General features: G+C 42.8%; 1 protein-coding gene across 1 annotated transcript in view; it reads right to left on the bottom strand.

The window, feature by feature from the left end:
* LOC146057712 (double-strand break repair protein MRE11-like) overlaps window positions 1-23,144 on the bottom strand; it is an 81,015-nt gene that overhangs the window by 34,942 nt on the left and 22,929 nt on the right. Inside the window, exons 6-14 of the mRNA XM_083169305.1 lie at window positions 21,707-21,848; window positions 18,605-18,719; window positions 16,321-16,506; window positions 14,800-14,971; window positions 12,161-12,241; window positions 7,777-7,903; window positions 3,495-3,601; window positions 1,487-1,660; window positions 1,132-1,194 (exon numbers count right to left, since the gene is read on the bottom strand). Coding sequence (XP_083025431.1) covers window positions 1,132-1,194; window positions 1,487-1,660; window positions 3,495-3,601; window positions 7,777-7,903; window positions 12,161-12,241; window positions 14,800-14,971; window positions 16,321-16,506; window positions 18,605-18,719; window positions 21,707-21,848 — 1,167 coding nt within the window. The remainder of the gene's footprint in view (window positions 1-1,131; window positions 1,195-1,486; window positions 1,661-3,494; window positions 3,602-7,776; window positions 7,904-12,160; window positions 12,242-14,799; window positions 14,972-16,320; window positions 16,507-18,604; window positions 18,720-21,706; window positions 21,849-23,144) is intronic.

Genomic DNA, 23,144 nt, shown 5'->3' with positions numbered 1-23,144 from the left:
TCTAAATTGTATTCATTCAACGTCTCTGAAATGCAGACACTAATACTAGGAAACCCCACTGCTCACATGTTGCTCTAACAGGAGCCTGTAGCCCTAGATGTTAGAGACCATAGACCTGGCCGAGCTGCCACTTATACCCCTTTCAGACAGAAAAATCCCAAAAACCCAGGTATTTCCCGGATACAAAAACCCGGGTACAACTAGGCAGCAAGGGGCTGACCCCCTTTCACACAGGTGCAAAAACCCGGGTATTTCCCGTGTCGACCCCTTTCACACAGAAGCAGGATTTTTCCTGCAAAACTCTGTGTGTCATAAGAAAATGACAGTTTTAAATGCACACAGAGATGAGATCATGAAAAGTGGAAGGTGTCTGCTCACTGCATTGCATTAAACATGGCTGACAAGTTGCAGAACCTGGAGGTCATGAGTGCTCTGTGTGTTTTGCTGATTTCTTCCTCCCCTCTGACATTGAGCAGCTCACAGATCTCCTCATCTTTCCAATGCGCCATGGCCATTTAGTGCTGCGCTGCACGCCACTGCCACGCCCGCTCAGCTAATCAGGGAAGCTGAAAAGATCAGCTAATCACGCAGCGCCATGCTGCACAGCCAATCAGCATGATTTTTCAATAGTCGGAGAAAAACACGGGTCAGACCCTTTCACACAGCCGCAAACACGTGTCTGACACGGGAAAAACCCAGGTAAATACCTGGGTCGAAGTCCCGGAACTTTAGACCCGTGTTGACCCTTTCAGACAGAAGAAAAACCCGGGTCGACACGGTAAGAGCAGGGAAATTCCCGGGTCTTTTTTTCTGTCTGAAAGGGGTATTAGTTACAGCTGGGTTGAAACTAGAGATGTGCAGGTTCGGAATTACGGATTTGCTCGGATTTATCCGGACCCGCACATCTCTAGAAACTAAGATAAATACGAACCTGCACATCTCTAGAAACTAAATGTAACTTATATTTATCTGACGCGCACAGTACTCCATTATGTACAAAACTATGTCTTCAGAATAATCAGAGGGTAAAATATGGCGCCTTATTATATTTACTACAACACCCGCGGCATCACTTCACTGGAAATGCGTTCGTGGAGACACGAACAAGAGACAGAGAATAAAAGTACGCACCTCTCGAACCTCTTCATCCTCCTCATTAGTGTTCTCCCTTCGTGTCTGCCTAAACACTCGAACCTTGAAGGAAGCAATTGCCAAACCATATTAAAAGATATTGATATTTACAAACATAAGTGTTCAATATCAATGCTACTATTCATATTCCTTTATATTTATTGTGAGGGGGCCCATCCTGCAGGGTTCCTCACAGCCAGACACATGGTGGCGATATATCTGTGTGATAAATGTAGAGGGAGGAGATGATTTATCTAGTACAAGGTAAAATGATAGCAAGGATCTGATTGGCTGATATGAGCAACTGGTAAATCCCCCCCCAGAATACAGTATAAAATATAACGTCAGTGCCCACCTCTTCGTCAATCTTCTCCTCTTCAGCATCAATGTTCCGTTCCTTCAAAAATCGCTGTGTCTTCTCCAGCTGGAACTTCACCAGTTCCTCTATGGCGTCTTTTTCTTCTTTGTCCACAAACTCTTGTACTGCCTCCCCCATCCCTCGCTCGGTAAGAAGGGACAGCTGGACATTCTGATAAGTAAAAATTTATCGTGGACTAAATTAATCTCATGGGGTTTTATTGTTTAACATGAATATGCAGTAAATATACAGAACCTCTACATTTTCTTTTAAATGTTCTTTAAAAACGGAAAGCAAAAACAGTGGCGGTGTGAAGACTAAAGATGGGTGCACACTTTGACGCATGAAGCAAAGTGGTCTGGCCACATAACTTGGGGCATGTTCCGCAATTCTCCAGCACTTGACCACCCCAAGCCACACTCCGGTCCGGATTAAAGGCCTCATGGGCCCCGGGCTGAAAATGTTCAAGGGCCTATACTGGGAAGGGTAGCGGCTGTGATCAACAGTGGTGGAACAAGTAAGTGGTGGGCATTGGACAACAATTTGAATTGGGTCCCCGGTCTCCAAGACCGAACCCCCTCATTAGTGACTCTCTAGGGGGGGGAATTAATTTGCCAGTGATTATTCTCCACTGCCGAATCAGCGCGGCGACCACTACACTTTACGGCAGAAAGATCTCACACAAAAGCGCTCCCTCTCCCAGACACCTGATACTTTTCTAACCAACAAAAGGCTGGGTTGCTTTTAATGTACTTGTGTTACTTGTTAATTTTATAATTGCAGATAATACTGTTACACATCATCCCGCTGGCAAAACTAACATATTAGACATTACACTCAGAGAAGTGTTTGATTGAGAGTTCAATCAAAGAAGATGGTTCCTATGTGGGTCACTAATGGGATTTGGGCACTTTTCCTCCCATTCCGAAAGATCGTGCTGACTAATCGGATGAAAAGTCTTAAATCATGTTTGTTTCAGCTCCGGTTCCGACTCCGAGATCACATGGACCATACTATAGATTTATCGGATCCCGCAGCACATGCTGGGATCACATATGATATATCACATTTGATCGTGCCACCCAGGAAGCTGCTGGGTGGATCAAGGGAAATCTTATGCAACTACCTCTGAGAAGTCGCAAAAGTGCATGTACTAAAGGTAGTTATAACATAACTTTTAATCCTCTTTCTTAAAATGTAGTTTTAAAATGTAAATACAATTTAAAACAAACAATTAGCATTTTGGGGGAAATTTACTAAAATCAAATGGTTACGCATACAGGTATTTGTACCCATTCTATGTGACATACGTACATATTTCACATTCCTACAAATTTAGGTACGTATTAATACATATTTTGTCATTCGTATTATTTTAGAATTTGTAAAAAATAATGAGCACACTATGGATTGAATATGGCCATATGGCTGCATTCATTTCAATGGTACTGACAAATGTACTAATGATTCATATTGGTGAATTCAATTCACTAGTAAATACGAATGGAAAAAAGACCATCTTTTCGCTTTGATCCGTGCAGGCTTCGCGTACCGCGTCCACTCACCACACTTCAGGCAGACGTGGATAGTGGAGGTGTTTCAGGAACACATTCACCTGTCATGTCAGGCAGGATAAAATGGTCAATGGCTCCCACACAATTTAATAAGCGCTGACTGACTACGCTAATTATGTAAGCTCCGGCTAGCCGCGAACGGGCGGGAACACTACACTGATACTGACAGGGACTACGCTGGCCGCGGGAAAACTACGCTGATTCTGACAGGGACGCCGTGAAACTACACAAGTACCCATTTGAGATTTTTGGCCTAAAATTGCAAATGTGAAATGTGGGAATTGGTGCGATTTATTTCGACAACTGAAATAAAATCGCACTTCTCCCATAATCTGTGTTTTAGAAATGACTCTGGTCTGTAACCATTTCTGTTACATTCAATAATTATCCTTTTTAAATCACAATTTATAAGATATCATTTTCCTGTTTACCTTTTCTGCCGTCTGGAAATACTGCTTCACCAGATCCTCCACTCTCAGCGTGGCCATCTCGGAGCTTGGCTTGCTGTCGAATTTTCCGAAATTAATAGCCACGTTGTCTAGAAACAAATTAGTGAGAGTTACCGTGTGCTCCGTGCTGAAGGCAAAGCAGTTATTACATGCTGAAATCACAGGAAGCTACAGTATAGGTGACCTTGGAAGTGACACTATGTACATGTGCAGCAGGTACCAAAGAGACAAACTGTGGGCTTGCTGAGCCAATGTCACACTGCTACATAACACACATCACACCCGGCCTCGTTACTGAATGGGGACTGTGCTTCCCTTCCAACTAAACCCCATCTATTACACTCTAAATCCAGGAACATGAAATATTACTGTAAATATAATGTAAGTGTTTCTACTAATGAGCAAGAAAACTGTATATATTGCATGGTATAATGACAGAAAACTAAGCAACATGATTTGACACATGACTGGTGTTACCCAATAGAAGTTTGCTGCCACTTTTTCACATTTCCTGGAATGAGCGCAGAGCATGACATCGCTGACAGCAGCGCATCCCAACCTCATGGACATCAGCACATCCCCAGCTGACAGCAGGACATCCCCACCTCCCTGACAGTTACACATATCTGCCTCACTGACAGCAGGACATCCCCACCTCCCTGACAATAACACATCCCTGCCTCACTAAAAGCAGTCCATTTCCACCTTCCTGACAGCAACACATCCCTGCCTCACTGACTGCAGGACATCCCCACCTCCCTGACAGTAACACATCCCTGCCTCACTGACAGCAGGACATCCCCACCTCCCTGACAGTAACACATCCCGGCCTCACTTAGGGGTCTTGGTGTCCCTGACAGAATCCGATGAAGGCAGTGAGCCGGGGTTGGGTGCCATGCAGTTTTCCATGGAAAGGGGCATAGCATGAAACAAAGCAAGGACTATAAAGACAGGGTTTGTTGTGGAAGAACTTGACTGACCTCAACCCCATCGAGAACCTTTGGGATGAACTGGAATGGAAATTGCAAGCCAGGCCTTCTCATCCAACAGTCAGTGCCTGACCCCATAAATACTCTACAGAATGAAGGGGACCAAACTCCCACAGAAACACCCCAAAATATTGTCGAAAGCCCTCCAGGAAGAGTGGAAGCTGTTATAGCTGCAAAAGGTGGACCAATTTCAGTATATGTATTTGACTACAGTGTAATTACAGTGCCTGTTGGTGTGATGGTCAGAGGAGAGGCCAGCCCACAATAAATAACCACACTGTAGGCCCACAAAGAAAATACAGACAGTTTTTCATGTGCTCCTTCAATATGACATGAAAAATGGTGGAAGGCATACGACTTCCAGTTTCCGGCATCCGCAGAAAGTTCCGGTGGAAGACGCCAAACTCCGGCGAGAATGTGATCAATTACCACTGATTGTATATGCGGCTTACATCAAATACCGGAGACTAAGTCCGGCGGTTTATAGGGGTTTACTGGAATATTGAAGTCTATGTCTGGAAATAGATTTTTCTTTTTATTGTGTGGTTAGGGCAGGGGTTCCCAATCTTTTTTGATTCACGGCACCCTAGAGTATCAGAATCTTTTTCACGGCACCCCTTGGCCAAATTTTTTTTTTATTAGATTGAGTTGATATGCGATACTTAGGGTCAGTTATGTGGTAAAGGGCAGGATTTGCTTCTGTATGTACATATTTTATGATTGGCAGCCACCAGCACTGGTTCTGCTCATAAATAATTAACCATTAATAATTTGAGTTGGTCCTGGACCACCAACCCAGAGCACCCCTGCATATGTCTCGAGGCACCCCAGGGAGCCACGGCACACAGTTTGGGAACCACTGGGTTAGGGTATAAATACCCGGATATGGGGGATAAGTCTCTATGCCTTGATAAAGGACAGCTAGTCTGAAACACGTCGGCAGAGGGGACTGATAAGCTCTGGACACATCATCAGGACTTAAACACCTACCAGCATCCAGGGACGCCTGAGGTCTTACCATCCATGCTGTGTTTGTCTGCTTTGCATAGTGGACATTGATTTCTGGTGAGAGTCCATTGTTTATACCCATTTGTGCAGTGTATTGCTTTTTAAAATTCATTAAAAACGGTATTTCACTATCTGGAGATATCTTCTTTAATATTTCTACATGCTGGATGAACGTGGAGAATCCAGGAGGATCCTTTGAGGACCTATTTTCCCTATTTTAATCACAAGGGAATATTGTCTACTCTTTTAAAAGTGGACAATTATATAGGGTACGATTCCCATCTTAAGGTGTTATGTTTATGATTATCATCTATCTGACGGTATTATACTATATTGCTGTTTTTCTCCTTTTTTTATGTCGCATGAGTAACCTCTAGTGATACATTTGAAGGAGTGATATTGAAGGAGCACAACTGTCTGTAACTGTCTGTATTTTCTTTGTGGGTTTACATGTGGTGTGTATGGTGACACACCTACCGTACAGGTCAGGCTGCTCTGAAGCGCACTAATTTATTCCCAAACCCCCATTTGAACCACACTGTAGGGGCTAAAGCTGGGTGCAGGATGGAGGAGGGACCTGGAGGTGGATGGAGAAGGGTTGTGTGGAGGGAGGAGGTGGAGGGCATCATCTCAATTCAGACACTGCGGTGAGCCTCGATGGTGGCCGCACTGTGCCCTGCAAACTAGTATATTCTCTGGTGCCTCTCAAATATTTGTTGGAGAGCTGACCTATCCCCTTCCCCCATGTAAATGCAATTACATGTTCTCCAGTATGTGAAGAGGAGGCTGACACCAGATGCTGAAACTGACCAAACAATATGGTGCCCTGACCGGTCACAGCCAGAATGAATACTGCCCCAGACATTGTGTCACATTGATTCAAACTTTAATGACCTTTATTATCAGATGCCAAGTTGACAAGGCAAGAAAAATGATTAGTCAGTCTGAGGAAATGATGAAAGCTTTATTGCAAAGAACATACTTATCTCTAAGTGTGTAAACAATCGTTAGACATGGAAATTGTGGCTGCTTCCATTGTCAGTATGGCTCTCAGCCAGACCTGTCCACAGTGACAACCCTCTAAAAGACCTGGGGCTTATGTATCAAAGGGGCAGACGCATTAAGCCTTAACAAGAGATAAATGCAAGGGTGATAAAGAGAGATAAACATAAAGCCAATCACATCCTAATTGCCATGTTACAGGTGTTTGAAAAAAAGTCAGTAAGGAGCTGATTGGCTGGACTTTTATCTCTCTTTATAACCCTTGCATTTACCTCGTTAAGGCTTAATACATCTGCCCCAAAGAGAGATAAAGTAAAGAAAGATACAAAACTAATCAATCAGATCCTTTCATTTTGTCTACACAGAGACCATGACTTAAAACCTAAGGTGGGAACTTGTCAAAACTTGGAGAGATGAAGGGGTTTATTTACTAAGCTTTGTAGAGAGAAAGTACAAACCAGTCAGCTCCAAACTGTCACTTACAGGCTCTGCATTCCAATCTGAGCCTGCTCTATAGAAACAATTCCTGTCTAGTCTTTTGGCCAGAAAGCACATGACATAATAGATGCAAATGACAGGCTGTAAGTGGGGTGGTTAATTATGGTACAGATCCCAAATTACCCTTGGCAAGATTGGCACACTTTACCTCATCAGTTCGGCATCAGGCAGGCATACTAACCAGATCTAGGGAGATCTGGTTAGGATGCCGGCTGTCAGGATATCGAAGCCGGAATCACAACCTTGGTCAGATGACCGGCTCCAGGATCCCAAGATCAATCCCAATGCCCTGCCGGAATTTCTGACTGTCGGCATCCCAATCGTAATTATGCCGGGGAGGATTAGGGATAAGCTGCATGGGAGGATGCTTAGATTTAGGTTTATACATCATAAATTAATTTTGTGTTCACAGATGGGTCCCGTCCACAAGATAACAGATTGCAATTGAAAAGTATTCTGGAATACTGAATAATCCGTTATCCACAATGCTTCTGGTTCAGGTGCATGTTGGAAAAGGGATCCTCAACCTGTATAGCTATTTCTTTATTATGTACAAGACTGGTATTGTTCCCTGGGAAGGTGCTGTTGGCTTATTAAGTGTGTGTATCATAATTGCTGATAATTGCATTTATGCAGTAAGGATTTTGGGAGTATCTGTAATAACTTACTGTTGGACTTGGCCCTTATAATACACATTATAAGTGAAGGCAAAACTCCCCATTTATACATATATTATGTACAGGACATTATACAGTAACTGTAACAACCTTTTTTGTCCTTCTGCTCCTTGTGTCTGAAGAAATGAATTATGTCTTTGGGATTAGCCGTCTTCTCCACAAACCTCTGACTGAATCGCAGTGTGTTAAAGGGTTCGAAACCACCCGTGTAATCCACCTGGAGAGGGGTAAGGAACAGAGGAGAGCGAAACATTAAAGATGCTGGCGGTTTGAGGAATTGAGGTGTATATGCAGCCTTACACAGTACCTTCACTCCTTTGCAATGGGAACACACTCTTATACCCCCTTTCACACAGAAAAACAAATTACCGGGTTAAACATTTCAACCTGGTTATTTGCTGTTCAACAAGGGTCGTTTTCTTGCGTGAAAGGGTCAACCCCGGTCTCAATTCCTGGGTCTTCAAACCCGGAGGAAAAAAGCAGGGTTGGAGACCGGGGAATTTCGAACCGTGTTGACCCTTTCACACAGCAGAAATACCAGTATTAATTAGCAAATTACAAGATAGAAATGTTTGACCCGGAAATTTGTGAAAGATGGGGCAGGCTGGGACCTGGAAAAACAACTTGTCACTCAAATGCCAGGTAAAAGCTGGGATTTAGGGACAGTTCTGTCTGAAAGTGGTATAATTCATTTGATAGCTCTAGACGCACCAATGTATTAAGAGGCAATTTAAACTCCCCCACAGTCTCTACCTTACACCTGACAAACTCCAGAAAATGTGATCATCATGCTCTAAATATTGTTGGCACCATGGCTCTAAGGAGGGTACGCTTCTGCATGCTTATTGGAATTGTTCCTCTCTTCGCCAACTCTGGGTTGTGGTTTTTGACTTACTGTCAAAAGTAATGAAGATGGCTGCAGAAGCGCATCTGGTTCTCGCTCTTCTATACTGCGAATTGTTCACGAAACTGAAGGCTATTTGACAGGCCATATTATCCTTGCAGATAGAACCCCATTAGCTCAACTGTGGAAATCTCCCGTCCCTCCCAACCTCCCTAAAGTGATTCTAAACTCCAGCACAACCATATGCTACAAAGCCCTCCGCTCCTATAATAACATGGTTTTCTTGGCATGTCTGTTGCTCTAGATCAGTGGTTCCCAACCCTGGTCCTCAAGTACCCCCAACAGTGCACGTTTTCCAGGTCACCCAGCCGGTGCACTCATTATTCAGGCACATTTGGAAAGATCCACAGGTGGAGCTAATTATAGCACTTGTGATTCTGTGTGGATACCTGCTAAACATGCACTGTTGGGGGTACTTGAGGACCAGGGTTGGGAACCACTGCTCTAGATGTCGGAGCAAGGGTTCTTATTTCTATTGTCGTCTCTGCAGCCTGAGCGTTAGGCTTCCCAATGTACAGTAATTGCAGCGAGATACCTGTTCTGGGTCTGTTAGGTTCCCTGTTCTGTCATATTGCTTCCTGGCTGCCTGCTGCTATGTTTGTGAGTGTATGTGCTGCCATTCTTATTTCCTTTGCGTTATTTTCTGTTTTCATGTTTCCAGCTGCTTATTCTTCAAAATATGATTTTCAATTGTTGTACATTCGCCCCTGACCCTTTTTCTTATCTGTATCCCTTCTCTTTGTTATATTGTTGTTCAAATGTTATTATTTTTTAAATCATGAATAAAACTTATTGAAGTAAAAAAAAAAAAAAAGTTCCCTGAAAATTAGCCAAACAGGTAGATTATGCCATTCCTGAACCAACCACGTACCGTCCGGAAGCCATTCTGCCCAATAACATCCACTCTACAGAGTCCACAACTAACATTAGGGCCAACACAGGGCTGCAAATTCACGGCCGCAGTGCACATGCACGAGCCCTCCCTGTGGCCACAGTCAGTGATGGCATGTGAACGCAGGCTGTACCCTGTCTGATTGACAGCAGCTCTGTCTGGACCAATATGCAATAGGTAGAATTAAATCTTTTATATACTCCTACTTCCCCATGATGTGTAATATATAATTAGGGCCCTCTTACCTCTCTTATTGTTATTACACAGTCTCTCCTATATAATGTTTTGTTCCCAATTGCTAAGCGCAAAGGAATATGTTCGCATGATGTTAACTGTTAACTCTTTGAGTGCTAATGTCAAAATATCCGCTAAAAACGCCAGCGTCGCTCACAGCGAATGTTCTTTTAGTGTAAATAAATACACATACAGCCAAGCCAATTCATTGAAGTTTAGTTAAATATTGCACCCAAAAAAAGAACAGTCTCTGGGAGCGGCGCTGGCATTTAAGCAGATGTTTTTAGGTTCTCTCACGATTAATAAAAAGGTTTGCTTTGTCAATTTTCACACCTATTTTCACAAATTCCAAAACTCAAAGGGTTAATACATAATTAAACATAAACGTTTGCTGGTTACACTTTACAGTAACTAAGTCCCAGGGTTATGGGCAGAACAAAGAGCAGATAAAGTGTAAATGGTTAGCGATTAGGTAGTAATGGGGCTTCAGACATTAGCACACAGTGGGGAATTCAGCACGGTAAAAATCTTGCACCCAATTTTGGATTTCGCAGATATGCTCACTCCCTAATAAAAAAAAAAAAGTTGAAACGGAATTTTCAACACTGAAAAACCCCTGGCGTAAGTTCAAAAAATGATACTCGCCCCTCCAGCAGAGAAGGAGCATACAGTATTTCTTACCGGTAGGTTGTTTATATAAACATATATTTCAGGATTAACATTTGCTTGCAAGCTTCATAAATGCACAGGTCTGTGTGCGAATTCCCAATATGCTAAGTGACCCTGCACATGCTTTGCAGATGATTAGATAAAACGCTATTTCTTGGTACTGAGCAAAAATCAGAGGAGGAGCTGGAATATGGACGTCACACATCGGCGGGTGGCGCCACTGAGTCTTCCAAGCGTTTAAAAAGGGCAATCATTTAAAAGGCAAAACCAAACTGATTTTTCCTTTTAAATGATTCCTATTTTAAAACATTGGAATCACTCGAACTGATCTAATGGATGCCTGCATGCTGCAGGCAACTTAATTATTCCTAGGTTTGTGATTGGTTATCTAGCCAATGTGAAGAAATTCCCTTTACTACCCAGTTAAATATCTGGTACTTCTTCCCTCCCTGATATAATACTGCTCCATCTTACTCTAACTTTTTTTAAATTGTAAGATATAATGTTGACCATTCGGATATATAATGGGAATAGATGACTGCTATGTGACAAAGGTATTGAGGTGAATGTAATAGGGTGTGAGAAGCTGGAGGTGTGGGTATTAGTCCGAGAACGGCTGTATTTTTTAAAGCGGTAATCATTTCCAAGGCAAAATCCCACTGCAAGCTATTTATTCTACTTATACCTGAAAGCACAGAATATTGTCATACATCGCACAAGAGACCCCCCTTCACTGTGCATCATCAATGTCTAGTATATCTGATTAATACTGTAGCTGCGTATTAACGAATGTAAATGCATTACTTTATACCTCTGATCTACCACACTGTATTGTATTAGTGCCATAATGTTAACTAAAACTGAATTTTAAGTATTTGAGTTATCATCTAGCCCGATCATCCACTAGGATACAACACATTGGGGTGAATTCAATTGTTATTGCCTCTTGATCTCTCATCTTAAGTGACGGAAGATCACAGGGAAATATTTAAATGATGGTGCATATCGTGCTCATAGTGCACATTATGTTCAAGTGAAGCCACGCATAGCACCTAGACCTGACCAAACCCCGGGGAATGCGATCTGAAATGCTGCTGCTGGGTGCCAATGGCTCCAGAACAGAGCTACAATTGAATGGCTTGGTTGGGCGCCATGCTGGTGCATTTCCCGTGTGCTGATGGTGTGCGTTGGAGTAGTATATCCATATACAGCATATTGGATATACTACTCCAACGGACACCATTGGCACATGGGGCATGGTGTGGGATTGACAACCTTATACCCGGGTCCCCTCCAGTTTGATGGGTGATATGCGATTTATCATTGTTTTTATGTGAGTGCAGTATTGTAATAAATTGTCTTTTTTAGCAAAACAATATTGCACTATATTTTTTCTCTTCGATGTCTAGGATCTACCAAGGAGGACGGCAGATCATTGGCCAGATTATCATCATAGAAGGATTGATATGCGAATAAATACTGCAAAATGTAAGTGCATTTGGAGAAAGAAAGAAAAAAGCTATTTCTTTATGGACAATATTGCCCTATGTATCTTTTTTCTTAAGTTTTCTTAGGAAAATTTGAAGTATAGACGGACTGATTATAAGGAACATTGTTTTTGGGAAGTATTCTCTATTTACCCTATACTGTAGTAGCACCAGTGTGGGACACAATTGTTTACATCTTGGAATTGTTCTGGGCTTTGGTGTCATCACAGGCTGCAATGTGGGCCGGGAGCATGGTTACAGACTATCCTATTGGTCACTGTGCCTTACCCGTAGTCTTATCAGCGGTTTCTCTGGCATGCGAGCATTTCCCAGACGCTCCCTTTCAGCAATTTCCAGCATAGACTCTATCTGCAAAATAAAATCCAATTGATTAACTGTAGGGAAAAAGCACACACTGTATATCATTACACAACAGCAGGTGTAACGCACACAATGTATATCATTACACAACAACAGGTGTAACGCACACAATGTATATCATTACACAACAGCAGGTGTAACGCACATAATGAATATCATTACACAACAGCAGGTGTAACGCACACACTGTATATCATTACACAACAGCAGGTGTAACGTACACACAGTATATCATTACACAACAGCAGGTGTAACACATACTGTATATCATTACACAACAGCAGGTGTAACGCACACACTGTATATCATTACACAACAGCAGGTGTAACACACACACTGTATATCATTACACAACTGCAGGTGTAACGCACACACTGTATATCATTACACAACAGCAGGTGTAACGCACACACTGTATATCATTACACAACAGCAGGTGTAACGCATCACACTATGTATCATTACACAACAGAAGGTGTAACGCACACAATGTATATCATTACACAACAGCAGGTGTAACGCACATAATGATTATCATTACACAACAGCAGGTGTAACGCACACACTGTATATCATTACACAACAGCAGGTGTAATGCACACAATGTATATCATTACACAACAACAGGTGTAACGCACACAATGTATATCATTACACAACAACAGGTGTAACGCACATACTGTATATCATTACACACCAGCAGGTGTAACGTACACACAATGTATATCATTACACAACAGCAGGTGTAACGTACATACTGTATATCATTACACAACTGCAGGTGTAACGCACACACTGTATATCATTACACAACAGCAGGTGTAACGCACACACTGTGTATCATTACACAACAGCAGGTGTAACACACACACTGTATATCATTACACAACAGCAGGTGTAACGCACACACTGTATATCATTACACAACAGCAGGTGTAACGCACACACTGTATATCATTACACAACAGCAGGTGTAACGCACACACTGTATATCATTACACAACAGCAGGTGTAACGCACACACTGTATATCATTACACACCAGCAGGTGTAACGTACACAATGTATATCATTACACAACAGCAGGTGTAACGCACACACTGTATATCATTACACACCAGCAGGTGTAACGTACACACAGTATATCATTACACAACAACAGGTGTAACGCACACACTGTATATCATTACACACCAGCAGGTGTAACGCACACAATGTATATCATTACACAACAGCAGGTGTAACGCACACAATGTATATCATTACACAACAACAGGTGTAACGCACATACTGTATATCATTACACACCAGCAGGTGTAACGTACACACAGTATATCATTACACAACAACAGGTGTAACGCACACACTGTATATCATTACACACCAGCAGGTGTAACGCACACACTGTATATCATTACACACCAGCAGGTGTAACGCACATATTGTATATCATTACACAGGAGCAGGTGTAGCGCACAATGGTTGCATGGGTGCTGACCACTGAAATAGGTCGATATGCCTAAGGTTGACATGGATGGAAGGTAGACACAAGCATTAGGTCGACAGGCAAAAGGTCAACATGATTTTTGTCATAATTTTTTTGAGCCGACATGTGCCGACAGGCGACATTTCATGCCCTGTCATCTACTAGGGTGTGGAGGGAGAAAAGAATAGTGTCCGAGGCACCTTGTTTTAAGCACTGGCAAGGGGACTGGTACACTTGGACTGTGTCCATTTCGGCATTCGGGACAAAAAGGTGAAAAATCCATGTCGACCTTTTACCTAGCTATTGTCAACCTAATGCTTCTGTCAACCTTCCTTCCATGTCGACCTTAGGCATTTCGAACCTATTTCAGGTGTCGACCTTCAATGGTCAACCCAATGTATGTCGACCCAATGCCCCATACCTCTAAGCACAACATGCAAGAACATCCAGCGTGTATGTCAAAATATAGGAGACCATTCTAAACTGTGTTTGTCTGTAAAATATGTGCTGTGATTGTCTCAATGACAACTCTCCATACAGTGATTTGTATCTGGTGATGGGAACGCAAAAAACTATTTAAAGTCAGAGTAATGGCCAATGCACGGTGCAATTAACGGGTGCGATGCGATCTCCTGCGCACAGCACAGAAAGTACAGTATGTGCTGTCCCTACTTTTTGAACTAGATTCCATCGCAGAGGTTTCAGGATGTTTATATAAAAAATAAAAAAACTACACACACAAAAAACAGAGAACAGTACAACACATGTATGTAGGAGACAGAATAAAGGGGGTGATTCAGGTTGGGTTGCAAAAGCAAACTCCTTCTTTAATGGACAAAACCATGTGCACTGCAGGTGGGGCAGATGTAACATGTGCAGAGAGAGTTAGATTTAGGTGAGGTATTTTGTTTCTGTGCAGGGTAAATACTGGCTGCTTTATTCTTACACTGCAATTTAGATTTCAGTTATAACACACCCCACCCAAATTTAACTCTCTCTGCACATGTTACATTCTGCTGAGTCCACAAAGAGCGAGAAACAACATAAGAATGAGCAACTACCTTCTCAATGCAAAAGTTTTCTATGTCCTGCGTCACTTTGGGGTTGTCGGGGTTGAATATCTCCGGGTAATCTGACAGCACCAAGTCTTCGATGAAGAACTGACGCACAGTCTGCAGCGGGATCTTCTGCATGTTCATCTTCTTGTTTTTGATTCGTAATAAGCCAATGTGTCTACAAATGAATATGAAAGGAGCGGGAATGGATATGTATAGTGCTGACTAACGTGTTTGGATGACAGAATGAGAACATATTACACAAAGGAACATACTTAAGTAAGGGAACACCTAGCTATCCGGACGGCTTACAGACAATGTCTAGGTCAATGGGCAATAAGTCACTACCAAAAGGGTCAACCTTGGCAAAAGATCAACGAACACAAGGTCAACATTGATAACAGCTTGAAACATGCGAAATGTCAAAATGGCAATAGTCACACATGAGAAGATCGAATTGAGTTTTTCACGATTTTTCCATTTTGGGGGGGGAAGGGACTTCTTCATCCCCGTGAACATCAATTGTGAATGGTAAAGTGACCTAAAGCATGGTGAGGGTATGGGTTACACTATTTACACTATTTGGGGATTCACCTGCTTAGGTGTCGACACTGATACCCAAATATGTACAAAACAATCCTCATGTCGACCATTTCCACCCTCGTAGAAGTGTGGTTGAATTCCATGTGTGATCTCTATTGGATATAACAAGATCTTATGAATTACTGGCATTTGTTCCTGGCACTGCCTGGACCCCTATGAAAATTGTATTCTGGAAACATATTTATCTTAAATTCCAATTTTAATAGATTATTATTCGTGTAATCAGCACCAGGAGAAGGAGAACGCCCTAGGACCTTATTCTTATAGATTTGTTTTTAGATTTGGGCGAGTTATTTTGTTTTTGTGCTGGCTGCTTTATTTTGACACCTATGTTGACACAGACAACAACAAAAAACCATGTCAACATTTTTATGTCGTCATTTTTCATGTTGACATATTACTTGTGTCAACATTTTCACCATGCTGACCTCATGCAGGTCGACTTTTTGCCTGCCGACACTATGACCCATACCTGATGCTTTCATTATCCCTACCTGATAAGAATTCCCTTGCAGATGAAAACATTGTAAAACCTATTATCACACAGAACGGATGACACCGGAACACTCAGGGACAGGTGCCGGCAGTGTTGTTGCCCATTTTGAGAACATATTTGTCCTGTAATCAGCACTAATTTAGGCCCAAAAGAAACAGCAGTGTAACATACAGATAGTTTATGATGGGCATTGATAAATCAAGCCTACGGGGCACTTTCCAACTACCCCAGTGTAACACTCCAGAAAAAAGCGTTAACAAACTATATAGAATACATTTCACAAACTAGTAATTTTTCACACAAGGAACATGATGTTTCGATACTAAAACAGGTGTTCCTTTCCTCTTAATAATAATAATAGAAAATGAATGAAGCAAAGCTTTTAGAGAACTCATTTTCTAGAACTATAATGTATTTGATGAACATACTTCTGTACGGCCTCTCCAGGGGACAGGGACGTAGCGACGGAACTCCCCGGCTGAGACACATAGAACAGCTGCTGCTCATTCCTGGTGGGAGCAATCTTGCACTCGTGTTCGTGGCCCCAGATCACCAAGTCTATGAATTCATCCAGAAACTGCTCAGGGATGTAATTTGTGGCCCCGTGTTTACTCCTGTAAGCAGACAGCACATAGACAGATCAACAGCAGTAACAACATGTCAGTGACTCACTCACAAGTGCGTGATCACAGGCTGGTCAAAGTGACTTGGAGCTGCTTTCACCCAGAGCCTGGTATGGGAGTAAAATTATTTGTATTTCTATGGGGCAATTTTAATATACTAGGCTCAGTCCATAAATCCACACATTTATATGCGCCATAAGGCGAGAGACACCTGGCGAGAGGTAGCCTTGACGATAGGTGTACCATGGCAGCTTTTTCTTTAAATCTGCATCTTATTTACACCACAGACTCAGCAAGACACTACTGAAGGTGCCATACATGGTGCGTTTTGTTGGTGCGATCTGATGTGCGCTCCTTCACACATCTCATCGCACATTTCTAAAAGTAGGTGCCGCACATACTTTTTGAACTAAGCCCCGATCGCATCGCACACAAACTGCATGTGATTTGCGCGCGATGCGATCTAGACCAAAACGCATGCAATGATTGCACGGTGTATGGGCACCTTTAGAGACAACAGACTCAAGGTGCAAATACACGTTGCGATGAACTCTGTGCTCTTAAGTACTAGATTGTATTGATTACATAAAGCATTCAATGTGCTACAGCAGCATGCTTTTTGTACTAGATACAATGCAATCTAGTACAAAAAGCACAGGCTGCACAGACTTTCTGTGCTGTGCCTGGGAAAACTTGTTGCGAAAAATGAGTCCCATTATTGTAGCACACTGAATACAGGAGACCCAGTCGCACACAGATTTACAAGTGTAGCTTATGAAATTAATTTAGTGCAGTCTTGTGAAAGTGTTTATTGACACGTCACTGTGACCAAGACGAATCGCAATCCAAGGTGCACAGTACCTGGCTCGCTGAGAGGGGCTGCTTAGCGCTACTGCAGGAGTAGTGTGAGGACACGAGTGCCTTTGCTATCACCGTCCCTTAACATCAGGTATGATTTCTGTTCTTTATAACTCCCTTCATCTCTTAAAACAACCTTCTGTACCCTCGTTGTGAGCCCCTCCCGAGGAGGATGCCTGGCCCAGCATCAGGGAGCAGACAGATTACTTTTTAGTCTCTACACTGGTAAAGGAGAACTAATATAAACTCTATTTATCACTGGTCTGTGGATTAGGAAGATGCAGGGTGCTAGAATGATCACTATGTCAATGATTCATCGTCGCTGTCCACAAATTCAGCATCGCTATAAACGGCTTTAAGACAGATGTCTGGGACACGGTCAAAAACTGCGTGTGTAACTGATTAGCCCCCTCCATTATCTTACGCTTAAGACATTTTCGGTACACCTCTGCCCCTGAGCATGCAAATCTGTATTGCCTCTCTATGCGAACAGTGGGCCCGATTCCTGTTCGATTGTAAAGCAAAAAAGTAAGCAACTGGGAAACACCATGCTGCGCTGCAGGTGGGGCAGATGTAACAAGTGCAAAGAGAGTTAGATTTGGCTGGGTTCAAACCAAAATCTAAATTGCAGTTTTAATATAATGAAGTCCAGCATTTGTTGACTGCATGCAAAGCACCCTGTATTTACTTTGCACAGAAACAATATAGCCCACCCAACTCTGAATCTCTCTGTATGTTACATCTGCCCCACCTGAAGCACAGCATGGCTTTGTCCAGTTGCTTTACTTACAAACAAACATAAATCATCAGGCCCAGAGTCCGGACGTGTGCAGGGTGCCGGTTGGATATGAGCATCATTCAACTGCCTCTGACATCATCGTAGTATTAGAATCAGGAGCTTATTCATAGGATTACTGCTTTATAACCTCCATTGTTATCCCAAGAGTAAAACATCTGGTGTTGGGAGTACTAAATACTGCAGTGCCGAGTATGAGGCTGACCAAGATCTTATCTCGCGCTGTTTCCCGGAGTATCCTCCTCAAGTCATCCTGGCACATTAGAAACCAGAATGGAAGATCCACTAGGGCATAAACTGATGGTTTCACACCTGTGTTTCCTCTGTATCTCTCCGTGAGCTGTGAGAACATTATGAAAATAGATGCTTCTAATAACTCGCCTGGCACAGACCAGATGTCCCAGCTCTTCAGGGGGATCTGCAGCAGGTTCTTACCTGTTCTGATGAATTACAAATAAGTTAAACCAGCTGGATTCCTCCTCCCGGGGCCGCAACATCGTAACTTGTTTATTAACAAACATTCGATACAGCCTTTCGTCTGGGATGGAACCTGAAGCCAAACAGAAGAACTCACTGTAAAGCAGCACTGACAAGTGTATAATTATACTGTATAGCGGCACGTACCAGGAGTCTGTTACTATGCTCATTTGGAACTACAAGTCACAGCATTCACTGCCCGCTCTAGAGCCACAAAAGTCTGACCTGTAGCCTAGGGTGTCTATACTATTCGGGGACTACTACCAACTTATCACCGGATTTCTAATTAAATAGAAAAAATTGTGTTCGATGGTTTTTAGCTGCATTGTCTGTTCCCCCTCATTTGAACAATGTCGGCATGCTATATCGGTCAGATCGTACAGTGTGTACCCGCGACTTACATGCAATATCTTCTGGTCACCCGGAAGATTTGTTTTCTTTTGCCTATAATTACATTTTCCTGGTGACCATCAGCCCAATTGCCCATCATTAAATTGTGGGCCCACCCTTAATTGCCGAAAGGGGTGAGGATCATATGGTCAACAGCATGTTGCTCGACATGGACTTGGTCGACAGTCAAAAGGTCAACATAGGGGTTTTCACTGTTTTTATACCCGAATGTCGACACCATCGACATGGACACTGAAACGTAGCATGAAATGCTCGCCATGCTTCGGGCACACTATTTTATTCTCCCAACACACCGTAGTGGATGGTAGGGTATGAAATACCGCCTGTCGGCACATGCCGGCTCAAAAAACAGTGAAAAACCCCATGTCGACCTTTTGACTGTTGACCTAGACAATGTCCACCTAATGCTTGTGTCGACCTTGTCCCATGTGGACCAGACCCACTTCGATCTTTCAGCCCGTCGACCAACTGACCGTATCCCGCTGCAAGCTGGCTGAAATGTTTTAATGCATGCCAAAAATCTACAAACTAAATCATATCCTTTCGGTATCTACAGTAAATAGCCGCAGGGTTTGACACGCTGGAAATACTCTGGGTTTCATACACATAGCTATTCAATACAACAGCCTAACCCTCAGAAGGTGCTTTTTGTCACAGACTTTTCCCCACAGCTCCTAAAGCTGAGAGAGGAAGTCCCGCTCTGTGGCTAAATGCGTGGAATGGTTAACTAGATTCCCCCGTCTTTTTTCCCCACTGCAGTCATCTGTCACAATGTTACATCTTTTTCTATTTATCATTACTTAACACATTGGAACTGTTTTCAGTGCTCTCTTAGGTGCCAAGCCTAAACACATGAACAGTAATTACATGCATTTTACTGGTGTCTTAACCAAGGTTAAACAAAACAAGCAAAGTACCATTGAGTAGGTACCTAACAGACTGATCAGTCGGTTATGTTCTATTATACTGGTAGCAATAGCCTCTAAGCGCTACAGCACTAATACCCTGCCCTAAGCTGAAACATTCATTGAATCGAGAGGATGTGTACAACCAAAACTTCAAACATTATTATTATTATTATTATTATTATAGAATGAATTCTGATAACAGGCAGTGCTCTATGTTTAAAAATGATTGATTATATATAAATAAAAAGCCTGATGGCCTCCCTTTAAGGGTTTACGTTAAACATAGCTTGAGTGGAGTGATACATTAGAGGCAAACCTCTTACTATAAATTGAAACTGAATACAGAAAAGGGAGGAATTCAGGTGAAATGGCTTAAAGGCTTCTGTATAGCGCGTACCGTACGTACGGTAGGATAATGCACCCATACTGGGATATAGAAGGATACAGAGGTATTCATTCTCCGTATAAAAGCAGAAGGCTTGAGCTGAAGTGCTGTTATACAAAAGTACATATATTCTGGTGCTAGGTCTCCTGTGATCAGTACAATCAGCAACTGAGGTAAACTCTCTGCCTCCATTTCCATATATTCTGGGGCACTTTAGTAAATAGAGCCTGTTTAAGGGTTTATGGTGCCCAACCAATTATTGGCAATGAGCCCAAGAAAATGTTATGGCAAGACAAAGAGCCCACATCATGCACACAATTGGGCATGGCCTAGCTCCTACAAGGCCATGCCTCCTTTCTAATTTAGTTTTGTCCTAGATGGCACAAGGCCATGCCCCGTTTTTGTGTTCTCACCTTTGGAATGACATTTGTAGGTGCATGACCTTGTGTTAAACCTCAGTTTTTAGTTAGGCTGGGGGTGAGACAAGTGCACTGAAAATGTGCAAATTACGTAATCTTCCCAATATAAAAAACTTTATTACCTTTTCATTTTACTGTCATTTGTTTTATTAGGTTTTTTTTTATTAGTATTATGTTATTTATATAGCGCACACATATTCTGCAGCGCTTTTCAGAGAATATTTATACTAATATACTGTACATCAGTCACTGCCCCCGTGGAGCTTTAAATCTATATTCCCTATCACATGTATACGAATACACATTCATTCTAGGGTTACATTTTGTTAGGAACCAACCAAATCCACACTAGCACATGGGGAATATACAAACTCCACACAGTTATGGCCATGGTGGGAATTGAAGCCATGACCTCATTACTGTCGGACAGTAATGCTAAGCATTACACCATCCGAGCTGCCCTAATCAATCAGTATGTTATGCTCACATCTGTATATACACAGTCACGCTGATAGATATAGTTGGTAGAATAAGTGCAGTGCATGAAGGCGCTGGCAGCACAGTGACACCAGGTGTAGGCACATGCCCGCATCAGCCCTGGTGTCAATGCAGGTAGTCCCGCCCCCACGCACGCAGACCGTGCACTTGGTAGGACGTGAGGCACTTCCAGCAGTGAGCTCTTTGGCTGGATGACATGGCTGAGTGGCCGCTGAGTAGGGATGCTCATTGTTGTGATCGCCATCAATGTCGATAGTACGAATGGTCATCAATGACCGCATAATAGGTAATGGATGACCATCGATGGTTTTAACTATTGATGGTCATCCATTTTCTTTGACCAGAACCTTGGGGCAGGGTGTCATGGGTGCTTAGGGGACATACTGTACAGCGGCATGCACTAAGGATGCAGCAAAAAAATTCAGCAATGGCGGTTTACCTAATCCGTACAATGCAATCTTCGATCTTCCTTTCTGTAGCAGCACCGGGCTGATGCCAATTTTCTCTACTGATGTTGAACGTCCAAAATGGTTTATCAGTCCGGCGCAGCTTAATAAGTCCAGGGCACAGAGACCATCTGCCTATGAAGGAACACAATGCAGAACTTACACACAAGTGACGGATGACTACTAGTCACATGACCTTCCTATCTAACAGAGCACTACGTTTTGTTTTTTTTATCTTTAACCTAGTCTACTGTACATACCTTACAGTAATCAAGATAGATTGCATTTGTTACTTTACTCCACTAACCCTCTCCAACAAGAAATACAATACAAACATTGAATAGGGGGTGTCCTCTTTGGACGTTTCTCTCCATATGTTTTATATGTATTTACAGGTGTGAACAGTGCACACACAGAACATCTGACAGTAGACTATCAAGAGAGTTCCCTATTCTGAGTATACAGACGGGATGGCTGTGTCAGGCGGGTCCCTGTCACCCAGCCTAATACAGGTGTTACGGCCAGCCTTGGTGACGTTGGCCGCACTGGCAAGGGAAAAGATGGGTCAGCGTGATGCGCATACATTAGGAAACACATACAGCAGCATTCCCATTGCAGACACATACTGGCCAGCCCCATGATCAGATCATTCTCCCTGCAGTGGAATGGAAAGCGATTCAGCCTGCGATCCAGTATGTGGAAGCTAAGCCTGCATTGTCGGGGTGTCTAAGACAAGCGGTGTAACATCATTGGTTCAAGTAAATACTGCGGCTGTTCTGCGGCTCCCCAGAGAAGATGAATATTTCCGCAGTGAAATCACAAACACATCCGGATCACTTTGGAAAGCGGTGTAAGCAAATGAGGAAGTGTGTTCATTTAATATAGCGCCATGTAAATAGTGCTGAAGGTATAACCAGGGGTGCGATATGTTGGGAAACCACTTTAATTGAGGCACAGCAGCACTTTGCTGGTCTAAAGAAGGGTACACATTTAGCGATTCCCGGGAGGACGATATTGTGCAAACACACTGACCGATATTGTTCACTGATATCCCCCTTCCTCCCACTCCGTACATGTAGCCGCTGATTATATTGTCAGAATAAGCTGCATGTACAGACTACAAGGCGGTGCCGTAAGAGTACAATATTGAGCATACACAGTGGCCGATGTTCGCAATACAATACCGGTATTGTGTATACTGTTAATGATATCTCGTCCAGTGTGTAACCAGCATAACAGTTCCCTTGTCCTGCTCTGGTGTTTCTAACACAGTCTGGTCTGTATCTCAGTGCTAGGCTTTGATAGAAGCACTAGAGCAGAGAGCGACACCCTAGGGAGGAAAGAGGAACTACATGGGTTGAGAAAGGGGGAGGGCTCTAGAATAAACACTATTAAAGTGACAAAATTCTTCAAGGACCACATTAAACAATG

The sequence above is a fragment of the Crinia signifera genome, chromosome 2 (genome assembly GCF_055691185.1).
Source record: "Crinia signifera chromosome 2, ASM5569118v1, whole genome shotgun sequence".
Lineage (NCBI taxonomy): Eukaryota > Metazoa > Chordata > Amphibia > Anura > Myobatrachidae > Crinia > Crinia signifera.
Note: the sequence above shows the minus strand (reverse complement) of the source record. Positions and strands in the feature narration are given on the sequence as shown.